Below are 24,332 nucleotides of genomic sequence, written 5' to 3'. Positions count from 1 at the left end.
CGGCGGCGGGCCGGGCCCGGGCACGAGCGCGGCGCAGCGCGAGCGAGCGGCGGCGGCGGCGCCCGCAGCCCCGGTGCCGCCATGGTGGAGGCGGCGCCCCCGGGGCCCGGGCCGCTGCGCAGGACCTTCCTGGTGCCCGAGATCAAGTCGCTGGACCAGTACGATTTCTCGCGGGCCAAGGCGGCCGCCAGCCTGGCTTGGGTGCTGCGGGCCGCGTTCGGGGGCGCAGGTACGCGGGGTCCCCGGCGCCGGGGATGCGGGGCCGGCGGCTGGAGATGATGCTTTCTTAGGACGGGAGGGGGGTGCACGGCAGGTGCGGGGGGGCGGGGCGCCGGGGCCGTGGGAACAATAGCGCGGCCGCCCCGACTTGCCCGCGCCGGGGTCCCCGCCGCGCCGCGTCGCCTCTCGGGGTTTCCTGCTCGGCCTCCGGGCGCTGGACTTTGGCCGGGGCGGCTGCGGGCGCGCGCGCGGTGGGGGTGGGGCCGGCCTCGCCCGCGCGCGGGGAACCCCGGCGTTCCGGGACCCCCTCCTAGGTGAGCGGGGCGGGGTCTCGGGTCGGCCTGGGAGAGAGAGAGAGATGGTGGGGGGCGGGGATCGCTTTCCGCCCCCCTCCCCCCTCCCCAGGGCCTTGGCTGGCACGTCCCCCGCTTCTCCCCTTTACACACATAACGCTCCTGCCAAGACCTCGCCACCCCGCACTCCAGCCAGCCCGGACACGCACGCACACCCCGCATCGTCTGGCCCGAGCTGCGGGCGCCCCCTCTGCCCCCCAGGGAAACGCCTGGGAACCCCTCGTTGGCCTCTAGCGCCGGGGCCCGGGCAGCAGCTTCTGACTTATGGCCCCATTTTGCCAGAGGCGGGTGAGCCGCCAGGGAAAAGGTTTGGATGACCGGGTCCATATCGCCCGTCCACACCCCACCACCACCAGCGCCGCCGGCCCCAGGTGTCCCCCGCACATGTGGGAAGAAGTCGGGACGTCTCGAGGGAGAGGGTGCGGTGGGCCCCTAGGTGGGGCGGCCCCCGAGCCGGCGCCCCAAGGCGTCTCAGGCAGAGCTGAGAACCCGGGGCCTGGCCGAGGAACCAGGTTAATTAAGGTCCCCAAGCCTTGCCCCGGGAGTATTGAGGGGGGTGCCGTGGGGTGAGGACGCCCGGCCGTCCTCCCACTGGTCTTGGCAGGGCCGGGCGCCGCCCATCCCCCCCCTCCAGCCGCCTTCCCAGAGGAACCAGTTCTGGGTGTGGGTCCCCTGACAGCTGTCCGTGTCCGGTCGAGCTGAACCTTCTCTTTCTCTTTCTTCCTGTACCCTCCTTTTCCCCCAAACCCTGCTATGGGCTGTACTCACACCCAAGGATCTGTTGGAGGGAAAAAAAAATAGCAGGGGGATGGGGGGGTAGGGGGACGCACAAGGGGAGACATCCAGATGTGTCCCCTGCCCCTCACCTCCACCCGCTAGAGGGGACTGACCTCCTGGTTACAGATTTGAATTGGGGTTTGGAGACCACCGGAGCAATAGTACAGTGGGGAGGGCGCTTGCCTTGCACGCGGCTGACCCAGCTTCAATCCCAGGCATCCCCCCAGCACCCCAAGCTCCGTCAGCAGTGATCCCTGAATGCAGAGCTCTGAGCACCACCACATGTGGTCCAAAAACAACAACAACAAAAAAAATAGATTTAGTTTAGTTCTACCAGATCGGCAGAAGTTATCTCAAAGGCAGAGAAACTACTGTTTGCCCTTATGGACAAAGGCAGTCTGTCACCTTTCTCTTTTTTCCTTTTTTTTTTTTTCCTGGTGCGTGTAGGGGGGTAGTTGACTAATCAGCAGTGCTCAGTGAGACTGGGGGGCCCCTCCGGGAAGTCTCAGCCCCCCAGGCTGGCCAGTGGAACTAGAGGACCAGAACAGGGATACCTCTGGGGTTGCCGGGGTGATGGCCCTGGGTGGGGGGGCTACTGGCTGGGGTGCTGGGGGCCCGTGGACCCCGGGCTCAAACCCAGGTCAGGCGCATGCGTAACTCCTGTACTTTCTTCCCGGCCCTGGTCACCCACACGGCCTGGGTTTGGGGGGAGTGTTCACCAAGCACTCCTGATGGTTCTTAAAGAAGGGGACGCAGCGCCTGTGTCTTCCAATTACTGGGACTTTGTCCCTGATCTGGGAGCTGGTTCTCCTGCTCAGCGGACACGCCGGCTCCCTGCTCTGTGGAATTTCGATTAATCATCTTTTTCAGGGAAGAGGGCACTGCTAGGGGCCGTAGCTGGGCTCAGGGCTGACTCCTGGCTCTGAGCTCAAGAATCACTTCCGGCCGGGCTCTGGGGACCCTCCGCAGCGTGCCAGGGATGGAACCCGGGTCGGCCCAGCGCCAGGCAAGCGCCTTCACATTATCTTGCTGGCTCTGTTTGTTCCTTTAGAGAAGATACATTTCCTCGGGCCGAGGCGTAGTGATTTTTTTTTAATTCTTTTTTTTTTTTTTCTGGAAAGGGGGCGGGCAGCTAGCTCAGTCTGGGGACTTCTGGTCTAGTGGTTCCCAGGCTGGTGCTAAGTTGAGAGATGGTGGAGACCAGGGAGAGAAAGTGGGGTGTGGGCGGGGGACTAGGCGATTTCTGCATTGTGGTGGTGAGGCATGTGGGGGGGGGTGCCCCTCCAAGGGCTGGGGGTGGCCGGGTCTGATTGCACGTTTGGGAGGGCGGAGCTGAGGGAGCGCTGGAGGGAGACTCCGAGGGAGGCGGAGGGAGCCGTGGATGGTGTTTGCAGGTGATTGGATAGAGTTTTTGTGGGAAAGGTAGTTGGGATGGGGCGGGTGCCTGCAGGGCACATGTGAGGGGCTAGGCAGACCCTCGGATTCACACATGTTGGCATTAGGTTGGCATTTCAGGGAAAGTGACTTTGGCCTGGGAGATACCCTGGAACCCCGAATCCTTCGGAACCTCCGTGAGAGGGGCCGGCGCGATAGTACAGCGGGGAGGGTACTTGCCTTGCACGCGGCTGGCCTGGGTTTGATCCTGGGCATCCCATAGGGTTCCCTGAGCACCCCCAGAAGTGATGCTAAGCACAGTCGGGAGTCAGCCCTGAACACAGCCAGGGGAGGCCCCCACATCAAAACCAACAAGAACAAAAACACAACCGTCGTTCGTGTGGGTACAGCCACTGGGATCCGATCTCAGCTCCCTGGCCTCGGTTTGCTCATCTGTACAGTGGGGCTAAGAATAAGGGTCATGGGCTGGGGGTGGGGGTGGCACAGAGTGAGCACACATGTGTCCCCGGTGGGAAGTCCAGAGGCCCACGGCAGCAGCGGGAAGAAAGGAATCCTGGCGGAAATGCACACCCGGTGGTCACAGTATCAGCAGATTGTAGCTCTGGCTGGGCAGTTGGCGGGAAGGGCTGGAGTGCAGGCTTGGCATGTGAGAGTTCCAGGTTCCTGCCCTGGCATCGCATGGTCTCAAAAGAACTACGGGGAGTGACCCCTGAGCACTGAGCCTGGAGTAGAGCCTGGTATTAAAATATAGAAGGAAAAGGAAGCGAAGGAAAGAAGGAGGGAGGGAGGGAAGGAGGGAGTGAGCTAGTGAGTGAGTGAGGGAAGGAGGGAAGGGAGGAAGGGAGGGATGTCAGCTAAGTCTTGGTGCTGTGCCCTGGCCACTGCTGACCCCGTGGCTGTGGCTGCATCCCCATGTGCCACCAGTGGGCAGTCCAGAGTGGACGGAAGTCTTGGTACCTGGGAGAAGGTCCGGATATCTCATTCGTGTGAATGGCGTTTCTCCCCCTTCTATTTCATGTCAGCCCGGCACTCCTGAATGTTTCTCTGTGTGTCTCCAGATAGATACTGTTTTGTTGCACTGCACATGCATATTTTGTTGCATTGGAGGGGTCGTAGCATTCCCAGGCTGCCTGGGACCATGGTCCCCTCTGCAACCCCCACCTATGAGTTACTCCATGGATGTTCTGGAGTAACTGCGTTACTGAGTACGGGGACCGTGACGATCCTGCACCTCATGGTCTGACTGTTCTGCGTGGCTGTGCACCCCAGGGAACGGAATCGCCCTCTTCTTCCTCCTCCTTCTCTTCCTCCTCCTCCACGTTACATCTGGCAGTGTCCAGAGACACAGTTTGGTTCTACTTTTGTTTTAATTTTGTGTGTGTGTGGGGTGGGGGGGAACCACACCCCCAGTGGTGCTCAGGGCTCTGTGCTCAGGGATCTCTCCTGGTCTGGGGATTGAACCTGGGTTGGTTGCGTGCATGGCAAGCGTCCCTTCCTGCCGCACGGTCTGTCCAGCCCAACGGGGCCTTTTTGTTTCTAATCGGGGAGGTGGGATTCCCAGCAGTGCTCAGGGACCACTCCTGGCAGTGCTCAGGAGCCGCTGCTGGGTGCCAGGGATTGAATGGGGGTCGGTGGCTTGGCTGCATGCAGGGTGAGCACCTTCATCCCTGTGGCATCTCTCAGGCCCAGGTTTTATTTATTGGACTAGGGGCCACACCTGGCAGGGTTTTCTACATGGGAAGCATATGGTCGGCCACTTGAGTAACCCCCCCACACCCCTCCTGTCCCTTTTAATTTTTGGTGGGCGGGGTGTCTTTTTTTTTTTTTTTTTGCTTTTTTTGGGTCACACCCAGCGATGCTCAGGGGTTAGTCCTGGCTCTGCACTACTCAGGAATTACTCCTGGCCATGCTTGGGGGGAACCATATGGGATGCTGGGAATCGAACCCTGGTTGGCCTCGTGCAAGGTAAACGCTCTCCCCGCTGGTGCTGTCGCACCAGTCCCAGATGTCTCTCTTTTTGTCAGTATCCAGATTCTGGGCTTTCTCCTGGCTTTCACTCGGATTATTCCTGGTGGGGCTTAGGGGGACCTTATGAGTGCTGGGGATTAAACTCAGGTCAGCTGTGTGCAAGGCAAGCGCCTTCCTTACTGTACTATTGCTCTGGCATCTCAGAAACTCTTATTTTTTTTCTTTATGGGTTGCACCCGGTGATACTCAGCTGGTTACTCCTGACTCTGCATTTGGGAATTACTCCTGGTGGTGCTCGAGGGACCCTATGGGATGTTGGGGATCGAACCCGGGTCGGCCGCATGCAAGGCAAATAAATGCCCTTCACACTGTACTATTGCTCCGGCCCCAATTTTTTGTTTTTCGGTTGTGGGGGTCAGTCACACTGAGCCGTGCTTTAGGGCTTATTCTTGGCTCTGTGCTCCAATCACTCCTGGGGTCCCAGTGGAGGGGCCAGTGCAGTGTCAAGGATGGACCCTCCCCACTGTACTAGAAAGAAACTAGTTTTCCGGTCTGGTTTTGTTTGTGGGCCACGGCTCGGCTGAGCTCACGGATCACTCCCGGTGGGGCTGAGGAGTGGGGTGCCGGGGATCGAACCCATTGCAGAGGCACGTGTCCTCCCCGCAGTGCTAGAAACTCATTTTCATTGGGAACTCTGGGAGGGGGACCTGGCCGGGCCTGGTGGTCAGCAGGAGGAGGGGGGGAGGGTTTGAGGGTCGTGGGGGGTGCACGAGGCCCACAGCCTTGACATCCTGGTCTGAGCTCTCACTGAGACAGGGGGCACAGTGATTGGGCCACCTCCTCATGGCCCCTCTCCCCAGAAGACCCCAACCTTGGAGGCATCCGGGTAAGCGGCTGCCCTGGAGTGGCCGGAGGGCAAGATGGGACACTGGGAGGGCCTGGGGGAGGAGGTGCGAAGGGCGGGTTCCGGAGGCGCTGCGTAGAGAGCAAGGGGAGATACTGGGCCATGGGCCACTGCTGGCCTTGGGGCAGTCAGGGGAGGCGGGCATGGGCAGAAGAAGGAAGCCACGCCTGGAGTCTTGGTTTTTGCCCACACTTGGTGACTTAGAGCTCAGGGGTCATGCTTCCTGGTGGGGCTGGGCTGGGAGGGGGGTACTCTGGGGGATGCCCAGGGTCAAACCTGGTTGACGTGTCAAGGCAAGCACCCTCCTCCTCCCCCTCCCTGTACTATGGCCCAGCCCAGAAATTCTTTCCGGCAATGCTCAGGAATTACTCCTGGCCGTGCTCAGGGAACCATATGAGATGCCGGGAATTGAACCCGGGTCGGCTGCGTGCAAGGCAAATAAATGCCCTACCCACTGTGCTATCGGTCCAGTCCCAGGAATTCTTTCTTTTTTTTTTTCCTCGAAGGGACCAGAGACGGGGTAATAGTACCAAAGGTGGGGGGAGGCACCTAGGAAGGTTCAGTGTGGGTAAGGGAGGGTGCAGTAAGGTACCCTCCTGTGCAAGGGGTCACTGAGCCCGATATGGTCCCCCACTGGAGTGCCTGTAAGCAACAGAACCTTCATACTTCCATTTGTTCTTCTTCCTATTAAAAAATTAATCTTATTTTTGTGTGTGTGTGTGGGGGGTGGGGCACACTTGACAGTGCCCAGGGATTACTCCTGGCTCTGTGCTCAGGGATCACTGTATGGGGCTTGGGGAACCTTATAAGGTACCAGGGATCAAACTTAGGTCAGCTACATGCACGGTCTTCCCCGTATTATTACTATTATTATTATTTGTTTACCGAGAGTATCTTGCCCGCACGGCAGAGCCTGGCAAGCTACCTGTGGTGTATTCGATATGCCAAAAACAGTAACAAGTCTCACAATGAAGACGTTACTGGTGCCCGCTCGAGCAAATCAATGAGCAATGGGATGACAGTGAGAGTGATAGTTTGGGAGTCACTCCTCGCAGTGCTCAGGGCTTGTTTTGTGCTCACTCCTGGACTTGCTCTGGGGACTCTTTGTGGTGTCAGGGATCAAACTTGGGTCTGCCCAGTGCAAGGTCACCAACCCCCCTGGACTACCTATCACTGCCTTTTCCACGCTCATAGACCCCACCACCACCCCAGTGTGTAAAACGGCTGCTCAGACCCAATTGAGGGTCCTTGGAAAGCTCTCCCACCAGTTCCCTCACCCTCTCTAGGTCCTTCTCATGGTTTCCTCCCCCACATCCCTACCATCCTGGGGACCCTCCTTAACCCCCACAGCCCCAGCACCCTCAAGTGTTCTCCCACGCCACCCTTGCTAGTCTCCCTGTGGGGCTGAGATCTCCCCACGGGTCCCTACCCTCTCTGCTCCCACTGCCCCCTCAGCCCCCCCTGCCCCCCCCCCCCCCGCCCCTGGGGGCCTCCCTCTTCCACTTCCTTTCTTGGGCCCACCAAGCTCTGCTCACTCACACCCCCTCAGGCTCTAAGGCGCTGCCCTCCCCCCTACTTCCCCCTCCCCATTCCTGCCCCAGGCCACACAGCTGTGCCTGCCCCGGGTTAGCCCTGGAGTAGGGAGAGAGGGATGTGGGGTCCCTTTATATTTAAGGCCGGAGTTTGCATCCCAGGGGCCCCTTCCCAGATGCCTTGGGCTTCTCTATCGGAAAGCCTAGGAAAGCCTAGTTACGAGGCTACCTGCCAGTAGGACACCCCAGAGGCGCTAAGCTCTGGATTAAGCCCTATTGTTAATGTTATTGTCCTCGCTGGGGGCCTGGGGACCACTTTCCCCTGCACAGGATCCCGCCTTGCAGCCCTGCTGCCCCCGGGTCCCAGAGTCCGCCTACTCCCCCAGGCCCCGCGCTGTCTGGCCCCTTCCTGCAACTCTCCCTCGCTGGTGCCCGGCACCCATGTGTACCCCGCCCCCTTACGTGGAGGCCAGGGCAGAGGATGAGCTGAGGGTGCCCTGACCCGCCGTCCCCCGCCCCCTCCTGCAGAGCATGTGCCCTCGGAGCTGTGGGAGCCTTTCTACACCGACCAGTACGCGCAGGAGCACGTGAAGCCCCCGGTGACGCGGCTGCTGCTATCGGCTGAGCTCTACTGCCGGGCCTGGCGCCAGGCGCTGCCTCAGCTCGAGACCCCGCCCAGCCCCGCTGCACTGCTCACCCTGCTGGCGCGGAGGGGCACGGTGCCCGCGCTGCCCGAGCGCCCAGTGCAGGAGGCAGACCTGAGGCACCAGCCCATCCTCATGGTAAGCCCCGCCCACCAGCCGGGCCGCGCCCCGCCCCAGCTCCGCCCACAGGCCGGGCTTCTCCACCTGGAAGCCTAGCGGCTCTCTGGGTCAGGCTCCTCCCACTGGATCTGACTCCTCCCCTAGGGCCACACCCACCAGGATTGACTCCTCCCTTAGGGCCTCACCCACCAGTACTGACTCATCTTCTAAGACTCCACCCACCAGTCCTCTTGGCCCCACCCACCAGGACTCACTGCTTCCCTTGGGCTCCACCCACCAGGACTAACTCCTCCCCTTGGGCTCCACCCACCAGAACTGATTCCTTCCCTTGGGTTCCACCCACCAGGATTGACTCCTCCCCTCGGGCTCCACCCACCAGAACTGACTCCTCCCCTCAGACTCCACCCACCAGACTGACTCCTCCCCTCGGGCCCCACCTAACAGGACTGACTCCTCCCCTCAGGCTCTGCCTACCAGGCCTGGCGTCTTCTAAAGGTGTCTCCCATGGCCCTGAAAGACTGCCCACCTAGGGGCTGGAGTGATAGCACAGCGGGTAGGGCGTTTGCCTTGGACGCGGCCGACCCGGTTTGATTCCCAGCATCCCATATGGTCCCCTGAGCACTGCCAGGAGTAATTCCTGAGTGCAGAGCCAGGTGTAAACCCTGTGCATTGCCAGGTGTGACCCAAGAAGCAAAAAAAAAGACTGCCCACCTAGCCCTCAGATCCTAAATTTGTGATGACAAAATCTAACTCACCAGTAGGACTCTTCCAGGATCCCTCACCTGTAGCCTACAGTGAGACCCCGCCCATTGATGCGTAGCCCCGCCCCTCAAGCTCCTCCCACTCCTAGATTCCGTCCATCCGAAGCTCCTGGAGCTCCCAGGGGAGCCTGCCTGCCGCCCCTGGCCTCACCCTGCAGCCTTTGCCCCCACAGGGAGCCCACTTGGCGGTCATTGATGCCCTCATGGTGGCCTTCGCCTTTGAGTGGACAAAGACGCTGCCTGGTCCCTTAGCCTTGTCCAGTTTGGAGCACAAACTCCTTTTCTGGGTGGACACGGTAGGTCATTGCAACTGGACTGGGGGGCTTAGGTGGGGCACTCTGGGGACTGGGTGCCCCAGTGGCCAGAACACTGACCTCTCCCTGCCCTGCTTCCCCAGACCATCCGACGGCTGCAGGAAAAGACGGAGCAGGAAGCTGCCCAGAGAGCGTCTCCCGTGGCCCCTGCCGATGGCGTGGCCCCAGCACAGCCCTCGGTGAGGCTGGGACCTGGGCCAGATGGAAGACAGGCAGGCCTGACAGTGGGGGGGCCGGGGGAGCCCTGCAGGGCTGTGCCTCGCGGCCACGCCTGCAGCAGGGAGGGTGGCTGGAGTGACGCTCTCTCTGCCTCTCCCTCCCCTCCTGCTGCCCTCCTCTGCCTCTCTGCCTCAGTGCCCCACACGCTGGTACTGGAAGCTGGTTCCTGTAAGTGGGGCTCTCTGTCTGCCCCATCTGCCTGCACGCTTGTTGCTTTGTCTGTCTGTCTGTCTATCTGTCTGTCTGTTCCGCCTGCCTCTCTGCATTGGCTCATACCTCCGCCCCCAGCTGTGAGCAAAGTGGGTGGGACCCCAGCCCTGGAGTGTGGGGGGTCACCAGAGGAGTGAGCTCTCCCTTGGTAATGGAGGAGTCCCCTCCCCACCAACTAGATGAAGTGGGGTGGGGGGACCAAAATAAACCTTTGTGTAATCAATCAGTTCATCAATTAGCTCCTTTGTCCCCCTGAGCTCACCCCCAGCTCATCCCATATGTGAATCCTGAGTCGCTGGGCAGGGCTCACAGAGAAACAAACTCCTTCCATTCAGGCCCCCTCCCACCCCAACCCCCCCAAAGAGGTTGCAAACCCCAGCTTTGAAGCAGTCCCCGCTTTGGGGGGGAGGGGCTCCCATGCCCCAGTCCCGGAAGTGGAAGTGTGATAAGGTGACAGCGATCAAGACGAGTTGGGTGCCTTGGGGATGGGCCCCCCCCCGCCTTTGCTCACGAGGGGACCTCCTTCCCCTCCCACCCCCCCCACATCCTGGGGCCTGGGTGGACAGTGGGGGTGGGTGGGGTGTTCCGTCACCGAGTGCCTGCTTGCTCCCCTGAGCTGGGACCTGGGTCTTTGGGTGGGTGGGGGGCTGGTGAGGGTTCCCTGCATGGGAGGCTGCTGTTTGAGGGTCCCTCTGGGACCGGGCGGAGCTTGGGGTCCTGCAAGCCGGCCAGAGCACAGTCAGGGAGTTGGACCTCCAAGGGCTCAGGATATGGGGCTCCCACCCCGTTCCCCCTGACCCCTCGGAGGTGTGCCTGGGGACCCCAGCTAGTCAGCACCCCAACCCCCCGCCTGCTGACGGCTGCTCCTCTCCCCCCCCAGCACGCAATTGCCTTCTGTTTGAAGGAGTCGGGGAACAAACCCCCTATGGTAATGTATTCCTCGCCCTGGGCTGCCCGGGGGGGCCCCCCGCCCCCGCTGCTGGCCTGGCTGCTCTACGCCACCTGCCTTCTGCCTTCTGCCGCTACTGCCCACCCCTCGCTCCAGGCTGGCCCCCCATCCCCACTCTGGCTCTGGGATTAAGACAAAATGAGCAAAGACAAGATACCACCCGCCCTAGCTTCAGAGCCCCCGACTCTTGACGGAAACCCCCCAGGCCTCCCTGCCCAGCCTGCATGCCCTGGACCCTGGGGGCCAACCCGGCGGTTCCCCCCGCATCCTGACTGGGCTCCCATCCGCAGATTCGTTACCGGAAGGACCGCGCCGTGGCCCGCCGCGCCCCGTGTTTCCCCGCCGTGACCACACTCCAGGACTTGGCCAGCGGCGCCGCGCTGGCGGCCACCATCCACTGCTACTGTCCGCAGCTGCTACGGTTGGAGGGTGAGTGACCGCGGTCCAGGGGCGGCGCTGACCGGAAGTGCCAGTCCAGCCTGGCCCCGCCCCCTTGAGGCTTGGTGGGGTGACCCGTACGTGCTCCCAGAGGGGCCCCTCGTGTGGCGGAGGGAAACTTGGAAATTCAGCAAGAGGCAGACACAGGAGCTTATCAAATGAGGAGCTTATCCTCATTTTTTTTTCTTTTTTTGGGGGGGTCACACCGGTGATGCTCAGGGGTTACTCCTGGCTCTGCACTCAGGAATTACACCTGGCGGTGCTTGGGGGACCCTATGGGATGCCGGGGATTGAACTCGGGTCGGCCGCGTGCAAGGCAAATGCCCTACCCGCTGTGCTATTGCTCTGGCCCTCACATCCTCATTTAGGGGGGATAAACTTAACACAGATGAGGAACCCAACTGTTCTCTGTCCATTGGTAGGGAGTGGGATTCCTGCCACCGTGGCAGTGCTCAGGGGCTACTCCCGGCTCTGTGCTCAGGGATCACTCCTGGTGGTGCTGGGGGCCACACTGGGGTCAGCTACATGCCAGACAAAGACATTTTATTTGTTTTGGTCTTCAGCTTTGGGGCCAATCCTGGCAGTGCTCAGGGCTTAAGTACTCCTGCCTCTGTGCTCAGGATCACTCCTGGTAAGGTTCAGGGACCATCTTGGGTCCCAGGAATAGAAACTGAGTCAGCCGTGACCAAGGCCAGCGTCCTGCCTGCCAAATTGTCTCTCCAGCTCCTACTTGGTTTTTGGAACCCACCTGGAGGTGCTCAGGGGTTACTCCTGAGTCTGTGCTCAGGAAAATGCACGTGTTGCCAGGATTCCAGGCAGGCTCACTGCATCTAGGCCAGTGCCCAATCAACCTTTGTACTGTTTCTCTGGCCCTTCTTTGTTTTCCTGGACTCTGCCTTGTTGTGTCCTCCTCCGGGGATCCCCCTTCTCTTCAGGTCACCTTTGTTCTGTCCTCAGTGTCCACTGGTGCATCTCTTTATTTCGTTTCATCCCTGCACCAATTCATTTGCCTTTTATTGCACCGGGGGTGAATTTATCCAGTGCTCATCTTTTTCCTTCTGGTTTATTCGCTTTGCTTCATCTCCTCTAGCTCCTTCTGTTTTTGCTAGGTGTTGCAAAACATTGGTTATAAATGTTGTGTGGATGTACATGTGAGAATATGTATGTGTGTATACTGTATCACTGTCCTCCCATTGTTCATTGATTTGCTCGAGCGGGCACCAATAATGTCTCCATTGTGAGACTTGTTACTGCTCTTGGCATATCGAATATGCCACAGGTAGCTTGCCAGGCTCTGCCGTGTGGGCGAGATACTCTTGGTAGTTTGCCGGGCTTTCTGAGAGGGACAGAGGAATCGAACCCGGGTCAGCCGCGTGCAAGGCAAACGCCCTACCCACTGTGTGTATATTTTATGTGTGTAATGTATATGTTTGTATATATGTGTATATTTATGTGTATGCATGTGAGTATATGTGTATAAATGTATTTATGTGTATGTTTGTGTATGTGAGTAACTCAATGTGAGTGTACGTGTAAGTTTCTGTGTATATGTGTGAGTGTAGGTGTATATGTTGTACGTGTTTGTGTATGTTTATGAGTTTGTGTATACGTGTGTATGTGAAGTGCATTATGTGTATGTGTGTGATTGTATGTGTAAATGTCTGTGTGTGTGTTTATGTATATGTGTACGTGTGTATTTATGTGTATATGTGAGTGTGTGTATGTGTCTTTTGTGGGGATCGATCCCAGGATTCACTCCAGTAGGTCCTGTGTATCCCCACCAAGCTGTATTCCCATCCCCAATTTCATTGATATTTTGTTTTTTGGGAGTCACACCTGCTGCTGCTCAGGGCTTCCACCTAGCTCTGTCCTCAGGGATCACTGCCAGCAGTGATCAGGGAACCACAGGGATGCCGGGGATTGAACCCCACTCAACTCCGTGCAAGACCAGTGCTCTCCCCACTGTGCTGTCACTCTACCCTCTTGGTCTTCAGCCTCTTCAGTATGCTTCTTGGCGAGAAAAAAAACATTCTGTTTTTTTTTTTTTTTTGGGTCACACCCGGCGTTGCACAGGGGTTACTCCTGGCTCATGCACTCAGGAATTACTCCTGGCAGTGCTTGGGGACCATATGGGATGCTGGGTTTCGAACCCGGGTTGGCCGCGTGCAAGGCAAACACCCTACCCGCTGTGCTATCGCTCCAGCCCTGGGAAAAAAAATTCTTGAAGGAATAGAGCTTCGAATCCGTTGGTTTGAAAACTTTTCCCCGCCTGCAAGCCAGTGTTTGTTGGGACACCAGGGCTTCAGAACCATGCTGAGGCCAGAAAGATAGCACGCGGCTGACCCAGGTTCCATCCTCAGCACCCCAGAGGGTCCCCCAAGCCCTGCCAGAAGTGATCCTTGAGCACAGAGCCAGGAGTCAGGTGTGGCCCCTCCAAATAGTCAAGACAGAACAAAAACAAAACGGCCAGAGTGATAGTACAGCAGGGAGGGCGTTGGCCTTGCAGCGGCCAACCCAGGCTTGTACCCAATACCCAGAGGGACCCCCAAGCCCCACCAGGAGTGATCCCTGAGCATGGAACCAGGACTAAATTGAGCACTGCCCAGAATGCCCCCGACCCCAAAAAAGGACAGAAAATGAAAAAATATACCATTAAAAAAATCTGAAAAGCCCCATCAACTTGGGTCAAAGACACAGTTCCAAGGACATGCGTGCCCTGGGGTCGAGCCCTGTAATGCAGGTGTCCCCACTCACTCCCCACCCCCCCAGCACTGCCAACGCTGCGCTAAGGGCATTCCCATGTTTTGTACTTCAGGAAATTTCAGGGGTGGGGGTGGAGGTTCCGCCCCAGGCTGATGGCATGGCACCTGGGGCTTCCGGTCACCGCATCCTGTGGGAGTGGGAGGTGTTGCGGGGTCCCCAGGTGTGTCTCTGCTCCGACCAGGCCCCCCGATCTCCCCCATTTCCCCGCCAGAGGTGTGTCTGAAGGACCCCATGTCTGTGGCCGACAGCCTGTACAACCTGCAGCTGGTCCAGGACTTCTGTGCCTCCCGCCTGCCCCGGGGCTGCCCCCTGGCCCTCGAAGACCTGCTCTATGTGCCCCCACCCCTCAAGGTAATGCCTGTCTCGGGGCACCCCCTCCCCCGCACCCCGCCTCTCCCCCGACCTTGCCAGCTCTGCGAAAGGTCCCCGGGCCAACCCTGCCTCCCACGCCCCCGCTGCAGGTCAATCTGGTGGTGCTGCTCGCCGAGATGTTCATGTGCTTTGAGGTGCTGAAACCCGACTTCGTGCAGGCCAAGGACCTGCCTGACGGCCATGGTGAGCGGGGGCCCGAGGGTGCAGAAGGCCACGCCCGGCCTGACCCTTCTCTCTCTCTCTCTATGTCACATTTTTTTTCTGGGGCAGGCGGTGTCGGGTCCTACCAGGCAGTGCTCAGGGCTGACTCCGGGCTCTGCACGCAGGAATCACTCCTCACAGGGCTCGGGGGACCCTATGGGGTGCCAGGGATCGAACCCGGGTCCACCTCGGGCAAGGCCAGTGCCCTCCCCGCTATCTCTCGCAGGCCTGCTGACTGGTAGCTTAGCAGTCTGTAAATAGGAATGCTCAAACTCTTGTTGTTGTTGGTTTTTTTTTTGCTTTTGGGGTCACACCCAGCGATACTCAGGGGTTACTCCTGGCTGTGCACTCAGGAATTACTCCTGGCAGTGCTCGGGGGACCCTATAGATGCTGGGAATCGAACCCAGGTCAGCTGTGTGCCAGGCAAACGCTCTCCCTGCTGTGCTATCGCTCCAGCCCCCTCGAACGCTTATTCTTGGTATACCTGATCCTTTTTGTTTGTTTGTGTGCTCTGGGTTTGGGTTTGGGGGCCATCCTCAGAGGTGCTCAGAGGTTACTTCTGACTCTGTTCAGGGATCACTCCTGTTGGGGCTCAGGGGACCCTACAGAGTGCCAGGGATCGAACCCAAGGAAGCCCCATGCCAAGCCCTGAGACTCCCTGCTCCAGCCCCATCTTGAGTTTTTATTTTTTTTTGGGGGGTCACACCCAGTGATGCGCAGGGGTTACTCCTGGCTTTGCACTCAGGAATTACTCTCGTTGGTGCTCAAGGGACCATATGGAATGCTGGGAATTGAATCTGAGTCAGCTGCGTGCAAGGCAAACGCCCTACCCGCTGTGCTATCACTCCAGCCCCCAATCTTGAGTTTTGTTGGTTTGTTGGGTCCTGTCAGGAATCCAACCCTGGGCCTCAGGCGTGTAAGGCAAGCGCTCTCCTGTGCCCCATCCTGACCTGGACCATCTTTTTTCTTTTATTTTTTTTCTTGGTTGCACCTCGCCATGCTCAGTGCTCACTCCTGGCAGGGCTCTGGGGGACCCTGTGGAGAGCCGGGGATTGAGCAGGGGTTAGCAAGCGCTCTCCCTGCTGTGCTCTTTCTCCAACCCCCAGGCACGGTAGTTTTCAATCAAGTCACAATTTTCAGATTGCTCGGTTGCACCAAGCGCTACACCCTTGCCTCTGAGTCCCTGTCCTGCGCCCCCCCGCCCCGCCCCCTCCCCAAGCTCCGCCAACCCAGTTCTGTGTCGATCCATCGGGTTCTCTCCCCTGACCCTTTTCTCCTCCGCAGCCGCCTCCCCCCGGGCCGTGGACACATCCAACCCTCAGAACCGCAGCGGGGGCAGGTAACACCCCACTTTGGGGTTCAGGATGGGCAAGGGGGCAGAGGTCGGGGGGAACCCAATGGCTGAGTCACTTCCTTTTCAGTTCTCCAGTCTTCAACTTCCGCCATCCCCTTCTGACACCTGGTGGCCCCCAGTCTCCCCTCCGTGGATCCACAGGTGAGGGCTGGGGGGCATGTCTTGTCATGAGAGGACCCCCTTGCCCCCCCACACACTCACTGCTCTTTCCCGCCACTTGCCAGAGGCTGAGGTCAGGGGGGCCCTCTGGGCCATTTCACCTAGTGGCCTCAGAGGGTACCCCCCATCCCTCCAGCTGCCCACTCACATAATGACTCATCGGTCACTCACCCAGTCATACCCCTGGCTGGTCTCAGTGACCCCATAGTGGCCACTCAGTGACCATCCCCTGCCCCCTCCCCAGGCTCGCTCAAGTCCTCGCCCTCCATGTCTCATGTGGAAACCCTCAGCAAAGTGTGGAACCGGCAGCTCAGGTCAGCGCACCCCCAGGGCCCCCCCCCCGCCGAAGGTCAGGGCTGGCGGGGAGGCGACACGGCCGGGCTCCCGGGAGGGACCCCTGCTCATCCCAGGGGCTGACACCTCCTCCGGCCGCCCAGCCGTCCCCTCTCCCAGGCCGCGTCCTTCAGCACCCCCTTTGGCCTGGACAGCGACGTCGACGTGGTGATGGGGGATCCCGTCCTTCTCCGTTCTGTCAGCTCCGACAGCCTGGGCCCCCCTCGCCCCGCGGCAGCCCGGACCCCCGGCCCGCAGGCCCAGGAGGCGGCAGACCTGCCCAGCATCGAGGAGGCGCTGCAGATAATCCACAGCGCGGAACCCCGGCTGCTCCCCGACGGGGCGGCTGACGGCAGCTTCTACCTCCACTCCCCCGAGGCGCCCTCCAAGCTGCCCCTGGCCTCCCCGTCTGCCTTCGAGAACCTCTCCAAGTCGCTGCCCGACGGGCCCACCAAAGCACCCCTCTACTCGCCCCACCCCCAGAGCCCCGGGAAGGCCACTGGGGAAGGAGCCAAAGCGCCGTTGCCGGCACCCGCCCAGGGGTCCCCGAAGGCGTCGGCATCCACCGCCAGCAACAGCCCGGAGGTGAAGATGACCAGCTTCGCCGAGCGCAAGAAGCAGCTGGTGAAGGCCGAGGCCGAGGCCGGAGCGGGGGTCCCCGCCGGCTCCCCGGCAGCCCCGGAGACCCTGAGCTCTGAGATGAGCGAGCTGGGCGCCCGGCTGGAGGAGAAGCGTCGCGCCATCGAGGCGCAGAAGCGCCGCATCGAGGCCATTTTCGCCAAACACCGCCAGCGCCTGGGCAAGAGCGCGTTCCTGCAGGTGCAGCCGCGCGAGGCAGTCGCCAACTCGGCGGACGCCCCGACAGAGGCCGAGGCGGGTCCCACCCCCGGAGGCGAGCGGGCGGCCGGCGAGGGCCAAGGGGAACCCACGCCAAGACCCAAGGCGGTGACCTTCTCGCCCGAACTGGGCCCGCTGCCCGCCGAGGGCCTGGGGGACTATAACCGGGCGGTCAGCAAGCTGAGCGCGGCGCTGAGCTCTCTGCAGCGGGACATGCAACGGCTCACGGACCAGCAGCAGCGGCTCCTGGTCCCCCCCGAAGCCCCGGGCCCTGCGCCGCCCCCAGCAGCCTGGGTCATCCCGGGCCCCACGCCGTCCTCGTCTTCCTCTGGTCCCAAAGCCGCGTCCCCCAGCCCCGCCCGGCGCGCCCCCGTGCCCAGGCGCACCCCCGGGCCTGGCCCCAGCCCGGCGCCTCGGAGCCCCAAGCACGCGCGGCCAGCCGAGCTGCGCCTGGCGCCGCTGACCCGGGTCCTCACGCCGCCCCACGATGTGGACAGCCTCCCTCACCTGCGCAAGTTCTCGCCCAGCCAGGTGCCCGTGCAGACGCGCTCCTCCATCCTCCTGGCCGAGGGGACGCCGCCCGAAGAGCCCCCGGCCCGGCCAGGTCTCATTGAGATTCCGCTGGCCAGCCTGGAGGAGCCCTCGGCTGACGAGGAGGGAGACGCGAGTCCCCCGGGTGCTGAGGACTCCCTGGAGGAAGAGGCGTCTTCCGAGGGAGAGCCCCGGGCAGGGCTGGGATTTTTCTATAAGGTGGGTGTCACCCGCGCGTGTGTGGGGGAAGGCGCAGGGGGGTAGAAGGGGCAGGTCAAAGGGTAGGTAGAGAGGATACGCAGGTCTATGGAGATGGTCGGTGAACAGACTGAGGGGGGTGGGTGTGTAGGTGGGTGGGTGGATGAATGGGTGCATGGGCTAGTGGGTGGGTGGATAGATGCATGGATGGGTGCGTGGGTGGGTGAATGAATGGACGGATGGATGGGTGCATGGCTAGGTGGAAGGATGGATGGATGAGTGGATGGCTGGGTGCATGGGTTGGTGGGTGGATGGATGTGTGCGTGGGTGGGTGTGTGGATGATGATGGATGAATGGGTGGATGGATGGGTGCATCGGTGGATGGGTGGGTAGATGGATGGGTTGGTGGGTGGGTCATTGGAAGGTGGATGGATGAGTACATGGGTAGGTAGGTGGATGAGTGGGTGGGTGGGTGGCTGGATCATGGATGTGTGGGCAGGAAAATGAACAGGTGGGTGGATAAATGGATGAGTGAGTGGGAGGTGGGTGGATGGTGAGTATGGAGAAGCGGATGATGATGAGTAGGTGGATGGAAAAATGAATGGGTCAGTGGATGGATGGATGGATGGATGTTAGGTGGGTGGGCGTAGAACAGATAAATGGATGGATGGGTCCGTGAGTGGGTGGGTGGATAGAGGGATGATGAGTGTGGGTGGGAATAGTCAGACGGGCTGTATGGACCATTTGAAAGGTGGGGCCAGTGAGTAAAGGGTTGGCTGATGGGCAGACTGGGCCGATGGGAAGCCAGAGCTGGGGTCTTCCGTGGCATCTCCCCTGCCATTTTCTCTACCTCACTCCACGACCCATCACACACGTGGTGCTGCCAGTTCCCAGTTCGCCATGACACTCTCCTGCACCACAGTATCCAGCCCAGGCGCCGACTCCTGCAGCATCCCCTTATCTCTACACTACCCTCGCCCGCCACTCCCAGCCCTGGACCATTTTCAACTCACTCTTTTTATTTTTTTCTTGCTTTTTTTTTTAGGGGGGTCACACCTGGCGATGCACAGGGGTTACTCCTGGCTCTGCACTCAGGAATTACTCCTGGCGATGCTCAGGGGACCATATGGGATGCTGGGAATCGAACCCAGGTCGGCCGCATGCAAGGCAAACACCCTACCCGCTGTGCTATCACTCCAGCCCCTCAACTCATTCTTAAAGGGGCTAGAGCAGTAGTACAGCAGGAAGGGCACATGCCTTAAATGCAGCCAACTTTGATTCTGTCCCCAGCACCACGTGGGGTCCCTTGAACCCCACTAGGAGTGATCCCTGAATGCTAGGCCAGGAGTAAGCCCTGAGTGCCATGGGTGTGGCTCAGAAACCAAACTAAACAAAACCAAAACAAACCGTTATCAATTCAGCCTTCAAGAAGCAGGACAGCAATGGGCCCTTGTCACTGTTTAACCCCCTCCTAGACTTTGTTCCCCCTGGAATTCCTCCTACGCCATTCTTCTCAGTAGGCCTGGTCCCAGCCTCCTGCTGTTCCCCACCTCTTCCGTGTTGGTTCCAGCCCCAGGACCTTTGCCCTGGCTCTTTTCTCTGCCTGACACATGCTCTTCCTCCCTCCTTCCCTGCTTCTCTGGGGTGAACCTCTGGGGAGATGGACATGGGTGGACAGCTGCTTCTGCCTGCCTTCTCTGTGGCCAGCACCCCCGCCCTTTTGTGTCCCAGATCCAGCCGTGGCAGTGTGTCAGGCTGGTGCCCCCTAAATGCCTTTCAAGCTATGGTAATGGGTTGGGGGGTGGGGGTGGGCAGCAGTATGCGCTCCCTGCACCCCCTGGAATAGTTGTGGGCTGGGAGTGTCCAGGTTGGGGTGTCCTTGCTGTGAAAGGAGCTCTGACTGGGAGTAGCCCTTGGTAGACAGGATTCCCCTTCCCCTACTCTGGGAGTGGACCCAGGCAGGAAGTAACCTCTCACTGGGAGTATCTCTGCACTGGGAATAGCCTCGGGCAGGAAGTAGCTCCCCCCCATTGGAAGTAGCCTCAGATTGGGAGTATCCCCCCCCCCGCCCGCACAGGGAGTAGCCCCCCTCTGGGAGTAGCCTCAGCCTGGAAGTATTCCCCCCTCACTGGGAGTAGCCTCAGTCAGGGAGTAGCACCCCCTCTGGGAGTAGCCTCAGACAGGGAGTAGCCCCCATTGGAAGTAACCTCAGACTGGGAGTATACTCCCCCCCCATACAGGGAGTAGCCCCCCTTGGGAGTAGCCTCAGCCTGGAAGTATCCTCCCATCACTGGGAGTAGCCTCAGTCAGGAAGTGCACCCCCTCTGGGAGTAGCCTCAGCCTGGAAGTATCCCCACCGCACTGGGAGTAACCTCAGTCAGGGAGTAGCACCCCCTCTGGGAGTAGCCTCAGTCAGGGAGTAGCCCCACTCTGGGAGTAGCCTCAGCCAGGGAGTAGCTCCCCACTGGAGTAGCTCAGCCAATCTCCCTGGAGCTGGCAGGATTGACGATCAGCCACCCGATGGACGGGAAAGCGGGTGGGGGACTGGCTCAACTCATGCCTGTCCCCCCCTCCTTCAGGATGAGGACAAGCCCGAGGATGAGATGGCACAGAAGCGGGCCAGCCTGCTGGAGCGGCAGCAGCGCCGGGCGGAGGAGGCGAAGCGGAGGAAGCAGTGGCAGGAAGCGGAGAAGGAACAGCGGCGGGAAGAGGCCCTACGGTAAGAGCTGCGCTGGCCCCTGGGCCCCCCCCCCTCAGATCTCTGCTGTTCAGAACCCCGCCCTGCACCTGATGCTTGATCCCCTGCCCCTCTGTGTGCAGGCTAGCCCAGGAGGAGGTGACTCCCAGTCCCCAGGCGCCCCTGGTCTCTGTGGCCCCCGCTGGCCGGGGCCCTGCCGAGGAGGAGGTGGGGCCCCGGCGGGGCGACTTCACGCGGCTGGAGTACGAGCGCCGGGCCCAGCTGAAGCTCATGGACGACCTGGACAAGGTGCTGCGGCCGCGAGCCGCGGGGCAGGGCCGGGGCGGACGGAGGGCCCCAAGGCCTCGCTCCGGTTGCTGCGACGACTCTGCCTTGGCCCGAAGCCCAGCCCGTGGCCTGCTGGGTGAGACCCCTGGGGGCCCATGAGGAGGGGGTGCAGCTGGGTATGTGATGTGCCAGGGCGTCATCGTGGCTCGGACCTTGGCCCCTGCCTGCTTGAGAGGTGACTGGGGAGGGACCGGACTCCAGGACCAGAGTAGATGAGGTCCTGGGTTTCCTCCCTGGAAACGCAGGGTCCCCAAGTCTTGGTGTCAGTGACCCTGGTGGCCCCGAGACCCCACTGGGTCCAGCACGTGGCCCCCATTAAGTTAAATAGAGACAAGGCAGAGGCGATGGTACAGTGGGGAGGGCGCTTGCCTGGCTTGCAGCCGGCCCTGCTTCCATCCCTGGCACCCCATAGCATTCCCCCGAGTCCCGCCAGGAGTGATCCCTGAGCGCAGAGCCAAGACTAAGCCCTAAGCACCGCTGGATATGGCCCCCAAACTAAAAAATGTTAAAAGGAGAGACAAATAAGAGGGGCCAGAGTGATAGTACAAGGGGTAGGGGACTTGCCTTGCAAGCGGCCCACCCAGCATCCCATATGATCCACCGAGCACTGCCAGGAGTTACTTCCTGCGTGCAGAGCCAGAAGTAGCTCCTGATCATGGTCCAAGAAAAGAGTAAGAAAGACACCTGGGCTTCCAGGGCGGCTCCAAGGGCTGGCCCAGGCTTTGCCGGCCGGAGTCCTGGGTCCCATCCCCGGCACTGCCTGGACTGCTGCACGCCACCAAGTGTGGCCCCAAAATGGAACGAAAGAGACTCTTGAGGGGTTGGGGGTAGGGGGTTGAGCTGGTTTGAGTTTTCACCAGGGCGAGGTGGATGGGACCCCAGGGGCATGATTCAGGGTGAGAAGGGGCTTCAAGTTTGATAGTTGGTGACCAGGAAGTGCTTCTTCCTACAGTCTGGGCAAAGCCCCTTCCCCCACGGAGAAATGGGGGTCATTGTCGAGTGGGGCTGGGGGGCAGGCAGGGGTGTGCCTTGGGTGTGGCTATGCTGCTGGGGGGGACTCTGAGGCCTGGAGGAAGGGACGAGGCCTCACCCTGTGTCCACTTCTCCCAGGCTCTCGGCTCAGCAAAGTCTACTCCCAGTCCACCCTGTCACTTTCCACTGTGGCCAACGAGGCCCCCAACAATCTTGGGGTGAAGAGGCCCACATCTCGGTGAGTGTGGCCAGGGCAGGTAGCTTCTGAGCGGGTGGGACCATCTGGGCTCAGAGCGAACCCCATCACGTGCCTCTTGGTGGCCCGAGGAAGGCAGGGTTCATGCCAGGGCCCTGAGTAGACTTGGGGTACCCACTCATTCTGTGTGCATCTCCCCAGTGTCTTGTTCTGGGTAAGGTGGCACCCCGACCGGGGACCGCACGCCTCCAATTGGGATCCTGCTCCTTCCCCGCAGGGCCCCTTCTCCCTCGGGCCTCATGTCCCCCAGCCGCCTGCCCGGGAGCCGTGAACGTGACTGGGACAATGGCAGCAACGCCTCCTCCCCGGCCTCCGTGCCTGAGTACACAGGTAGGTGATTACCTGCCCGCCCGCCGGGCAGTTCCGGACTCCTTCTTGGGTGCCTCCTAGCCAGCTGTCCTGTGTATCCTGCTCCCCACTGCAAACCACCCCCTCCCTCCCTCACTCCCTTCCTCCTCCCCACAGGTCCCCGGCTGTACAAGGAGCCCAGCGCCAAGTCCAACAAGTTCATCATCCACAACGCCCTGTCACACTGCTGCCTGGCGGGCAAGGTGAACGAGCCGCAGAAGAACCGGATTCTCGAGGTGAGCCCCAGGGCTGGTGGGAGCAGGAGGAGGGGCTGCCTGGAAGGGGCGGAGCTGTGGTCAGGAGGGGCGGGGCCTCCAGAGGGGGCGGGGCTGACAGGAGCGAGAGAAGGGACTGCCTGCAAGGGGTGGAGCTGGTGAGCAGGAGGAGGGGCTTATTGGAGGGGCGGGGCTGGTGAACAGGGGGAGGGGCTTTCTGGAGGGGCGGGGCTGGCAAGAGCAGGAGGAGGGGCTTCCTGGAGGGCAGGGCTGACAAACTGGAGGAGCTACCCTGTAGGGGCAGAGGTGGTGAGGGAGGAGGGGCTGTCTGAAAGGGGCGGGGCCTATTGGAAGGGAGGGGCTTGCTGGAGGGCAGGACCTCTGGGACAGTAGTGGTGGCTGAACCGTGCAGCCCGGCCCCTCCTGCATACCTCCTCCACTCGCATCCCTGCCCCCAGGAAATTGAGAAGAGTAAGGCCAACCACTTCCTGATCCTCTTCCGGGACTCGAGCTGCCAGTTCCGGGCCCTCTACACCCTGTCCGGGGAGTCGGAGGAGCTGTCGAGGCTCACGGGCTACGGGCCACGGACGGTCACACCAGCCATGGTGGAGGGCATTTACAAGTACAACTCAGACCGCAAGCGCTTCACTCAGATCCCCGCCAAGACCATGTCCATGAGCGTGGACGCCTTCACCATCCAGGGACACCTCTGGCAGAGCAAGAAGCCGACCACGCCCAAGAAGGGGGGCAGCACCCCCAAGTAGCCTCATCCCCGGGCAGTCCGCGGGCCGGGCCCCAGGTGCTTCGGTTTCTCCCTGGGTCCTGTCTGTCCCCCTCCCCGCTGTCTGGGTGGGGCTGGAGTCCCCACCCCCTAATTTGTCCTGTCCTGCTGTGGGGGCTGAGCTGGGAGCTTCAGGGACTCAGGGCTCAGCTCGGTCCCCTGTCTGTCCTCCCCACCCTCTTGAATAAAATAATTTAAAGAGATCCTGCATGTTGGCATCAGCAGAGGCTGGCCTGGGTACCCTGGCAGCGTCTCCTGTTCGTGCCTGGGCCTACTGGTCTCTGGTCCTCCCCTTTGGAGGCCGTGATGGGGTGGGGGTGCCCCCCTCACAGTGCTCAGGGGCCACTGGCCTGGTGTCTGGGGAACACATGACAGCACCTGAGACTCTGCAAAGCCTGTGCCCCAGCCTCCTGAGCCGCCTCCCTGAGACCACCCCGACTCTGGCCCTCAGCTCTCACAAGGCTTTCAACCAGGTTCTCCTGCAGACCCATCTCCAGTCGCTTTCTTTGGTCACTGTCCACGATCTGGCCTTTCTGGGCCTGTTTCTGCCTCCGTCATGTCCCCTCAGATGGGGCAGGCGATTCCAGGCTTCTCCCCGCGCCACCTGAGCAGACCAACATCTCAGAGGTGCACCTGGGTCCCTGATCTCCGGGGCACTGGGCCTGCCACACCTCATGGCCTACCGGCCTGCCTCCCAGTCACCTCCCCTGCATCCCTCCCCCCAGCCAACAGTCGGTCTCCACACGCCCTTTGCCTCGCCTGACCCCAGCTGATCCCTGTCAGCCGTCCCCCCCACCCCCCAGCAGCCTGGGTGGCCTTGGTTGGGCACAAATCTGATTATGTCCCTCCTGCTTCAAATCCCTTAAGACTGGAACCTAATCACAGCTTGCTGGGGCTTAGGGCCACACCTCGGCCAGGCGCTGCTGAACGCGGGCAGCGCCCCACTCCAAACACAGCATCGTGCCAGGGCGCCTCCAAAGCCTCTTCTGGGGGCTGGAGATGTAATGAGGGGGGAGAGGGGACACTGGCCTTGCATGTGGCCAACCTCGGTTTGATCCCCGGCATCCATAGGGTCCCCTGAGCCCCGCCAGATGTTGATCCCTGAGCACCACTGTGACCCAAAAACCAAACCCCCTCTTCCTGAGAAGGGTGGGGGCCCTGGCAGGGAGAACAAACTCCAGGA

General features: G+C 60.9%; 1 protein-coding gene across 2 annotated transcripts; it reads left to right on the top strand.

Annotated features, from left to right (window-relative positions):
- Positions 1–23,352, top strand: CAMSAP3 (calmodulin regulated spectrin associated protein family member 3). Of its 2 annotated transcripts, XM_055125040.1 has the most exons (19): positions 1–229; positions 7,677–7,930; positions 8,847–8,969; positions 9,071–9,166; positions 9,342–9,374; positions 10,297–10,344; positions 10,656–10,794; positions 13,778–13,917; positions 14,028–14,121; positions 15,425–15,479; positions 15,562–15,635; positions 15,898–15,967; positions 16,091–17,573; positions 20,132–20,271; positions 20,373–20,653; positions 21,688–21,787; positions 22,023–22,135; positions 22,271–22,389; positions 22,827–23,352. In XM_055125040.1, the coding sequence occupies exons 1-19, from the start codon at positions 82–84 to the stop codon at positions 23,130–23,132; spliced, it is 3,816 nt and encodes a 1,271-aa protein (XP_054981015.1). In that variant the 5' UTR covers positions 1–81; the 3' UTR covers positions 23,133–23,352. The 2 variants fall into 2 exon arrangements, with proteins under 2 accessions (XP_054981015.1, XP_054981016.1); XM_055125041.1 differs by lacking the exon at positions 10,297–10,344.
- Positions 23,353–24,332: the final 980 nt, after the last annotated feature.

The sequence above is a fragment of the Sorex araneus genome, chromosome 2, assembly GCF_027595985.1.
Source record: "Sorex araneus isolate mSorAra2 chromosome 2, mSorAra2.pri, whole genome shotgun sequence".
Classification (NCBI taxonomy): domain Eukaryota; kingdom Metazoa; phylum Chordata; class Mammalia; order Eulipotyphla; family Soricidae; genus Sorex; species Sorex araneus.
The sequence above is the reverse complement of the archived record's forward strand: the minus strand, read 5'-3'. Positions and strand labels throughout refer to the sequence as shown.

Coding starts and splice junctions, on each gene's coding strand:
- CAMSAP3 (XM_055125040.1), top strand. CDS start 82: ATGGTGGAGGCGGCGCCCCCGGGGCCCGGGCCGCTGCGCAGGACCTTC. Junction 10,795..13,777: donor GCAGCTGCTACGGTTGGAGG/GTGAGTGACCGC, acceptor TTTCCCCGCCAG/AGGTGTGTCTGAAGGACCCC. Junction 17,574..20,131: donor GGCTGGGATTTTTCTATAAG/GTGGGTGTCACC, acceptor CCCCTCCTTCAG/GATGAGGACAAGCCCGAGGA.